At 34.1% G+C, this 9,804-nt stretch overlaps 1 protein-coding gene across 1 annotated transcript; it reads right to left on the bottom strand.

The window, feature by feature from the left end:
• Nucleotides 1–578: 578 nt before the first annotated feature.
• Nucleotides 579–3,965, bottom strand: LOC138329091 (acetylcholine receptor subunit beta-type lev-1-like). Its single transcript, XM_069275834.1, has one exon. The coding sequence runs from the start codon at nucleotides 3,909–3,911 to the stop codon at nucleotides 2,652–2,654; it is 1,260 nt and encodes a 419-aa protein (XP_069131935.1). The 5' UTR covers nucleotides 3,912–3,965; the 3' UTR covers nucleotides 579–2,651.
• Nucleotides 3,966–9,804: the final 5,839 nt, after the last annotated feature.

A 9,804-nucleotide genomic window follows, 5' to 3' on the forward strand; every position in this document is an offset into this window, starting at 1 on the left:
TCTTACTTGGGCTAGTCAGGTGGACAGGGATATCTCAAACTTCGTGAAAGATTTTGACCATCAACTCTCACCAAGCCTCGGGTAGATATCCCTGTCCACTTGATAGACCCATGTAAGATTCTATTAATATAAAATTATCCAGAAAAATCCTTAAAACTCAATCTGTATGACATTGATGTGTAAATGTGACAAAGAACACTTATTCTGCCAGAACTCATTGATCTATTCTCCGAGAACACATTTACATTTTTATTTTCTCCCTAAATCTATAATGTTTGATTGTACATTACGACCATATTCCTTTGTATAAGAATTCGGTAAATATTATACTGTGATAGAATATTGCAGACAATTACAATAAATAATTACGATATTTGTGAAACTATGTAGTGTTTACAGGGAGTTTCCCAATTAATATATATCTATATCATTTCACTCTTTTGCATACGTATACTTCACTATGCCTTTTTTCTTGTTGTATACTTTAGCAATATCAAATCGTTCACAAATTCTGAATGCATTATTAATAATAATAATAATAGAAAATGAGTTACTATAAACGTACTTATTTAGCGGCAGTTATATTATATGCGCTACTTCATGTAAAGATCTACATTTGGTAAAAAGGATATTTCCGGTATATTTAACCACCGAATTGCGCTAATTTATATCCACACTAATTAATCATATTTGTCAGTCTTTTGCATTTACGCTAAAAATTGATTGCACTTAATAATTACGTTTACACTGAATCGAATTAAAACTTTAAATGTTCTCTCCTATGTAAACCTTGTCTGAAAGGTTTGTATACGCTGTAAGTATAACTGCCATTAATTAAGCCAAATTTTACAACATAATTGATGCATAATGTCAAACCATCAATGCAAATCAGGTAAGTTTTGGCTTGTCATGCTAATAAATCCACTGCGCACATTACATACAAATGTATATATTTAAAACCGTTATCACATTTCGATCAAAACATAAATTCTCTGTCTACTACTTTTCAGGTAATCTGGTGCTCATCAGAGCACATTTATAAAATGAAGATTTACAAACCTGAAAAATGTGTTGACATGAAACACAACATTTTTTTAGGATACAGATGTATATATTATCCATACTTTCCTAGCATTCCATCATGCATGACAACATGAAATTGTGTCGATGGTATTATATGAATTTACTGTTTTCACAGGTAAAATCTAGAGTATTAGAAGCTTAAATTGTTAAGTGTGAGTGTAAGATTCGGAAGTCAAATAATTACAGGGAGACAACTCTCATTCACCTGGGTCAAATAATGCCAATAAAAAAAATAATTGTTTTCAGTCTATATTCAACATAATGTTCACACAGTTCTTAAATGTTTTCAAACATACGTTTGCAAATTATGTTAAATGAAGATGCATCATGCAAATGCCAATCATGTGATCCAAACATCAGGTCCAGGTAAATCATGTGATATATTGCACGTCCATTCATTTGTCGTTCGATAAATATAAGATCAAAGTAACGGTTTATATCTTATGAGATTTTATGAAAGTTTTATTAAAAGGATGTTGATTATCATTTTTGCGAACATTGGTGACTAAAATTCTATCAAGATAGTTTAAAACGGCGGCATATAAAATTGATACCAATAGGATCTTACATGAGTGTTCATGTCATATGAGATTTTATGAAACGAGTCTAAGAAGTTTTTATTTTTGCGAGCCTTGACGAGCAAAAATTAAAACTTCGAGACGAGTTTCATAAAATTTCATGTGAAATTAACACAAATTCAAGATACTTTTTATCACATAACTCCAAATACCTACATAACAAAGAATTTCACGTCATAATGTATTCCGAAAATCCAGCAAAGGCCGCCATTTTCTCCCGCTGTCTTCGTAATCCTGACGTCACGTCATTTTCCCTGACGTCATTTTTTGTTTCTGTCTGACGTCACAATGAATTTCCAGCCAATGAATTGCTCCAGGTCCTATTACACTAGTGACATATGCAAAAATATAACACGTGCGAAATCACTGGATGTCTGGAGGATTATGTGAAAAAGTATAAAATACAGATTTTATCGATAACTAACAGAACCTACACACTGAAATATCTTAAAGTCAGCAAGCACAAATAGAGATGCCACGTATTGTTCATATCCTTATACAATAAAAGTATCTTTCCTGGCCCAACGATAAATGTTCTAATTACATGGGTGAAGTCACGGGATAACAGTCAGGGAAGTGTTCATACACCCATTAACTATGGCTGTTTTATATTTTCTTGGAACTCATTTTTTTATTATTCATTTTAAATGGGTTTAGCCCATATACATCAACTTTCACATAAAATGAAGGTTTACGATCGAAAATGATGTCATACATCTTACCCTATATAAAGCTTAGGGACCTCGTTATACAAAAGTTGTGTGATAATATGACAGCAGACAGGCTCAATGGAAACTTTGAATTACTGGAGTAACAAGGTGAAGGTCAAAGTAGAGGTCAAACTAACCTAATTTTGACCTACATTAGCCGATGGTCCAAGCTTATGAAGATCAAATGACAGTAAGGGACCGATTAAAAAATTAACCAAATTTGAAACATTATAATTGTAGCGAATGGTGGCACAGAAGTGTGACGATGATGATATGACATTCAAGAGCATGCTAAAACAACCATAAAGGCTATGTTACACACCAAAGCCAACACAACGAAGACCACAAAACAGGCTCTGTCGAAAACGGCGCTGACTTGCTTCCATGACACATCAGTGATGACATTCTGATCTTCGTCCTGTTCTAAATCCTCAGGTTTTATATTTTTCACAGAAGATGAAATGTCTGGTGACACCCTGGATTTGCTCACGTTAAGACTACGTTCAGCCTCGACTAAACGAGTCAGTTTAGCCATCCACTGTGGAACTTGCTCTTGGTCGGATCTGAAGTAAAACCGCAGTCCGCATACCGTGCAGGCCAGTGTCATTAGGCTCAGTGTGATATGCACGACTAGAAGGTAGCACAGCAGTGCCATCTGTGGGGAGGACGTCTGAGGCAGGGCACTGGACACGATCGACAGGAACACTGCGATGGCCAGCAACACGGTTATACAGAAGCCAACACGCTCACCGGACTCAGCTGGAAGGAGGAAAGCAAACATATTGATGAAACACATAAGAATGGTCGGAAGTAGGAAATTCATCACGAAAAATAAAGGTTTTCTCTTGAACTTTATTTCCATTGTAAAAGCAAGAACTGGATCTTCGACAGACTGCTGAGTTGCGCTGACAAGGTCCCAAATTGGGCTCTCCGTGTACTGCGTCGCATCGACTGGTGAGCCAATAGCGTTGATCTTGATAAGGTTAGTAGTGTACCCCCATGGTAACAAGGTAACACTGCAGAATTGTTGGTCAAATGGGTAATAGGTGACATCGGCGTCACACGAGGAAGATAATTTCACGGGAACATTCCAGTTGACAACACCAGTGTAGAGCACATTGAAGTGCATTTCGTCATTGCCAATTAATTCAATGCCATCGAAACTCTGACCAAGTATGAATGGTGGTGTCCAAATTTCTTTCTGTTTGAAATGGGTAAATGCTAAGCCGTTATAATTTGCTGGAGACCATTCTAATCTCTCGTCTTGCCAAGACACAACCAACAAGCCGACAATGGTGAATTCGCCAGTGATTTCGTCGAAACTTTGGATTTGTCCGATCCGGAAGCTCATGTTGATGTTGAGAAGTTGACTTGAGTACTGACGACCAGGGAGAACACCAGAGTTGTACCCAGTGAGGAGGTCAACGTAAAGATTGGTCTTATATGTAGAATTATCACATATTACTCCAACACAGGCATAGTTTAACAACAGGAGTACAAACTGTGTACATCCGATAGATGAAACTATGTTGAACGCCATCTTCCAGAATCAATATAGCTTCGTCTTGTATTTGTCAAATTCCTTTTCAGGTTAAACTTTGTGTCGCATTGGAACAGCGATTGTCGTTTGTTGTGAGCCTGGAATGAAACGATGGTAATAGTAGACCTCATTCAATGTATTTAATGGGGGATACAACCTACATCATCATAATTAATCTGTGTCAACAATTCAACGGTCAATACGTGTTGGTCGAGTTATTACCAATATCGATTTCCTCGTCAAATGACAATAGACATATTACAATTAGACATCCATCAATTAGATAGAACGACATTACACATTTTTGTCACAGCATAGTACTATCTATATCAATTGATATTTTACTAGCATTCTGAGAAGTTTAAATTGTCATCAAATATACACGTATAATTAATTTTTCTTTGTTTTCATACCAAATCTGGCTTTCTGATTGGTCAATATTTTTTTTGCATACCACTATGAAAAAAAAAATCCGAGAATGGCGCGAAAACCCGACGTTTTCGTGACGTCACAATAGAGACATTGACGTTGCGTATTGATTCGGAAAAAAGAATCCCTTGAAAAACCACTATAATGTTACATTTAAACATACTTCATTTTATCAAATAGAGTATAAAATTAATTATAAGTATTGATGTCACTATTTTTTAATTTTATCGGGTTATGAAAAAAAAATTGTTTGCAAACTTTTGTGAGAATCCGCTACGCGGATTCACACAGTTTGCAAACAAATTTTTTTTTCATACCCCGATAAAATTAAAAAATAGTGACATCAATGCTTAAATATTCTTAGAATTCAATTTGAGGCAAATAAAAATAGTGTGATAAAAATCGATGAACTTTTAACCTGCGATAATGCTCGATAAACTCACACAACTATTATGAATAAAAATTGTTTGTTAATCAATTAACAGATTAGACGCATCTATGGGAGTACATGCACGATTTACTCAGTTGTTTTTTGGTGAGTAACTCCCATTAACGTTGTTGACATTGACTAAACACAGTGACGGATATACCCGAGTACAAATTTACAGGCGGGTACAAACAAATAGATGGGAGTTATCTATTTCGGGAAATTAGTACCTAATAACGATTTATTGACATATCTATGAGATTGAAATTAGAACGTCTTTGTCTGTAGTATGATATCAGATTAGGTTGAAGTCTTCAAGGCTGATAAATTACATATACATGTACTTGTTTCAGTTGTAAGCTTTGACCGTATTAACCTCTACTCTAAAACCGGGATAAATATTTAGGTAGTCATGGCGGCGACTTACATTAAAACTCAGGAACAAGCTACTGGTATTAAAAAGATTCTTGGTTAAATTTCTTGATTATTTGAAATTTTATTTGCTATCAAACTTGTGTCATATCTTGAAATGGACGAATAGGTAAATAAAAAAAATATGAAAATTATAAAAAGAAAGTATGTCGTAATAAAATAATAGCACAATAATCAGAAGTTTACAAAAACGTTCTTGATGACGTTTGTATGATCTGATTTGAACTACCTATTTCAACGCACCGACTTTTAATTTCCTTATTGTTTCTAATGTTATTTCCAATAATTATTTACACATTTGAAAAATTATTAAAAAATCGGGATATTTAGGCCTACTATAATTTTTCAAATCTCGTATTTTTTTTAAAAAAAAATACATGACTGTCATATATACTCATCAGTCCATCCACCAAATACAAAAAAAAAATGTATGACAACATCCATTTTCATTGAGTTGGCCCCCTGTGTTTCCAACCTGTTCTGAGTTACGTTTTACTACAACCAGCGCATATACTGTGTAAACGTTTACCATCACAATACAAAAGATGTGTTAACGTTTGATCTTTTTTTTCTTTGAATACGGAGGTAACATACACGTGCATCTTAAGGTCAATCAATTTAACAAGGGAAAATCTTAACCTGAAATTGAGGCCAATTTCACATGAAGAAATTGTCAGGTCAATATCACCTGAAATAAACCTGAACAATTCTTCATGTGAAATACATATGAATTTCAGGTCAATTTCAGCTCAACGTATTCACGTGAAATGACTTTTTTGCTCTTTTCAGGTAAATTTGACCTGAAAAATTCACCTGAATTTGACCTGAAATTTACCTGATGTACAGGGTGACATGCCTTTGTATTCTGATACGGAACTATACGGAAAATGTCATCAGTTCGTAGGGTCCAGCAATGTGAAAGGGTTGTGATTTACGTGATTCGGTTTTGAATAAACAGGTCGCGGTCATGTTGTAATACTTTTTTCAATGGGACACTAGGTTTTTTATTTCATCACTGGGAGCGTCCGTTATCATCGATTATGTATAAATAAATACAACAAAGCGTACTAACGGTCATGAACTACACCTGTATAACGAATCGATCAACCTGATGATGAGTGTATTGTCCATGGTGGTCTGAATTGAGGACATCAGGTTAGTTAGTGTAAAACCAGGAGGGCTAATGGCGAACGCTCCATTGATCTTAAATGTGTTCAAAATTGATTAACGTACATGTAAACTATCTTTCTGAAAAGGGAAAACAAAACAAGTTAGCCAATCCATTATAAAACCTTTCTGATGTCGTTAAGGGTTTTGCATTGATACGGATACGGTAGTATTAGATACATTCAGTGACATGCTTCAGTGGGATTCCGCTATATCACAGAGCCCATAGGAAATCAGTAATATACATCAGTCTCCCAAAACACATACACTCACCACACACTTGTTCAAATAGCAATGGAGATATTGATTGATCTGACCAGTAAAATATTCAACAGCAATGACACTATGTGGCATGCTTTTCGAGGCGTTAGTTCGTATGTCATGTCTCAAATCATGATGTATCATACTTCTTTTACCTTGCATGATATCGATTCATCTTGTTCTCTAATACACTGAATATAAAAAAGAGTTACGATAGTACTTAGTCTAGTTAATTTAAACTATTTGCAATATGAAGTTGATCAAAATCACAAAAAATTGCATTTTCTGTGCTACATTAAAGAAGCGTATTCAAGTCACTTAGACATTTTATACAAACACCAAAAGTCCTAATTAATAAATAAATGATTTTCATATTTCTACCTCCTGAAGTTCTTTCAGATTCCATAAGCCGCTCGTCTATAAAGTTAACGTTTGAAGGGATATAACTCAATTTACAGAGACCCCACCTATCTGTTAGTTCTATTCATATCGTGTGTCTTGGCATTCAATCATATCAAATATCCTTTTTATCGCTAACTTCCTCTATATCATCTTAAACTTGTCATTTCGCAATATTCCTGTCCTGGTAGCACTATGGATAGTTATTGAACACCATGGACAAATGTAACACAATAGACATTTGTCCATTGTGTTACCTGCATTGCATAGATTAGAGTTTTCGAATGGACTAGAGTTTCAAATATATTCAGCGTTACTAAAGAAGTATTCTCTGTATTACAAGTGCATCAACTTGTACATAGATGGGTTACGCTAGCTGCAATATTGTAGCTCAAAAGACTTATAGACAGCAAAAGGTTTCGTCTTTAGGCCGAAAGGTATAGTAGGCCGGGTACGTATATTCGTTCTAGGGTTACTTGTAATTAATATGATCACCATTATTATATACCGTATGTAAACTTTTGAAGCCTAAAGAAAGATGTAGCTTTTTGTATGTATTTTTGTGCTTTTTGATGCCTAAAGAAAGGTATTACTTTTTTTTTAATTTTTGTTTTGTTTTTTGCCTAAATTGTATTTCTTTTTGTTGAGTTTGGTGTCTAAAGAAATATAGATCTTGTTTCTGTTTCTTGATTCCTGAAGACAGGTACGCTTTTTGTGGTTTTGGTGCCCGAAGAAAGGTATAACTTTTTTGTGATGTTTTTATCAGCACGTTTAATGTTTCAAAGTAATGTGTCACATGTTTCAATCATTACGGCAACGATTCGTCTAAGATTACTCTTTTCACAGAACGTATAATCCCGACATTACAAATTAAATGTCACTAAATTGTTGATCATTTACATACATGTATACTAAAAATGAAACAATTACTTTTACAAATACCCGACAAGATACTAAAAATAGACCTGTTAATGTAGCGCTCATTACCGCAACACAACAAATTATCAAAAGTTACGGCAAAAGCATTAGTCTGGGACTTCTATAAGGATTAAACATTGTAACATACATGTATATGAATACGTAAAATACCGGACGAAAGCCCATGCTCTGTCAGCTTAATTTCGCTAAAATGAATGAAAATCAACAAAAATCTCATTACCGAAACGCGTCATTTCCGTCACACAGTAACTGTTACGGTGATGATTAATTTTCTGAGCTATGCCAGATATTTTATTATTGGTTGTTATACAACTGTCGGGGTATCTGATACCCTATAGTGTCATTACCGCAACGACAATGTAAAATCGAAATATTTCAAGTCTATGCTTTTCGAAATTGTACATGATTTGAATTGCCAATCGATCAAGTAACAGTAATTTTAATGTAAAATAAAGCATGATATATGTTTTGTTAGTTAATAGAGAACGGTAATGTGACACTACCCAAACTGGAACATGAACATGTAGATTATCTGGAGCAGAAACGTGTCTACGTGAACCTTCGTGACAATCTTTGTCTTTGTTGACAGGCAGCATTTTATATAGGCATTTTCCAGTGTGACCAGTTATCCCGATTGATGGTATTTAATATGATTTTTTAAAGTATGAAAATCAGTGAATTAGCCTGGTTTTTTTCGAAAATCAGACATTCAAAACCGGAAGTGCATTTTGTTTTATTAATAGATCTATATAAGTAAAAATATTATTTTTTCTATCCAAAACCGTACTCAAACCATCTGAAAATTTACTGAACTTTTATAACATATCAATGTTATTCTGCTGTGTTTAACTATTTAAGAATTTATCTAAAAAGAACATTTTTCAACAAAGACCGCGCAGATTCCAACGCTTATACACAATAACACAAATTATGGGAATGATAAACAAAAAGCAAACATTTTCAACAATTATTTTATAAATCAGCCAACTCTAGACGACTTTAATGCCATTTTACCACTTAACGTAACAACTCCTGAACGTAAACTTTAAAGTATTATTATTACAGAACAGGATGTTAAGGAAGCAATAAGTTTTTCCGGCCCTGATAATATAAGTCCAGGTATCATTAAGGAAGCAAAATCAGAGTCAATAATTTTAGCTATTTCCCTTTTATTTTTATAAATCTATTGATTGTGGTATTTATCCTGCAATTTGGAAATCAGCCAATGTTACGCCAGTTTTTAAAAAGGTAATAAAAGTACTGTTTCAAACTATAGACCTATATCTTTGATAAGTGTTGTTTGGAAATTATTTGAAAGGTGCATTTTTAAACAAATTTTCAATTCTTTTAGGGACACAGATTTTTTTCAATAAAAGTCAGTCAGGTTTTACGCCTGGAGATTCTGCAACTAACCAATTATTAGACATTACAAACGAAATTGGGAGGGCTTTAGATTCGGGGAAAGGAATTATAGCTGCATTTTGTGATATAAGCAAAGCATTCTATCGAGTTTGGCATAGGGGTTCAATATCTAAATTGAAACAATCTGGTATCTCTGGGAAATTATTATTTTGGTGTGAAAACTATTTATCTGATAGACATCAAAAAGTTGTAATTAACGGTACTTCTTCAGAGACACATACTATTAAGGCAGGTGTATCTCAAGGTTCAATCTTAGGTCCACTCTTCTTTCTTGTTTATATTAATGATAATGTGAAAGATATCAATTGTAAAATTAAATTGTTTGCTGATGACACTGCCTTGTATATAACAGTTGATAATCCCACATTTGCTGTTGATACCATTAATTATGACCTTTTAAAGATACATGCATAGGCA

The sequence above is a fragment of the Argopecten irradians genome, chromosome 8, assembly GCF_041381155.1.
Source record: "Argopecten irradians isolate NY chromosome 8, Ai_NY, whole genome shotgun sequence".
NCBI classification, from domain to species: Eukaryota; Metazoa; Mollusca; class Bivalvia; order Pectinida; family Pectinidae; genus Argopecten; species Argopecten irradians.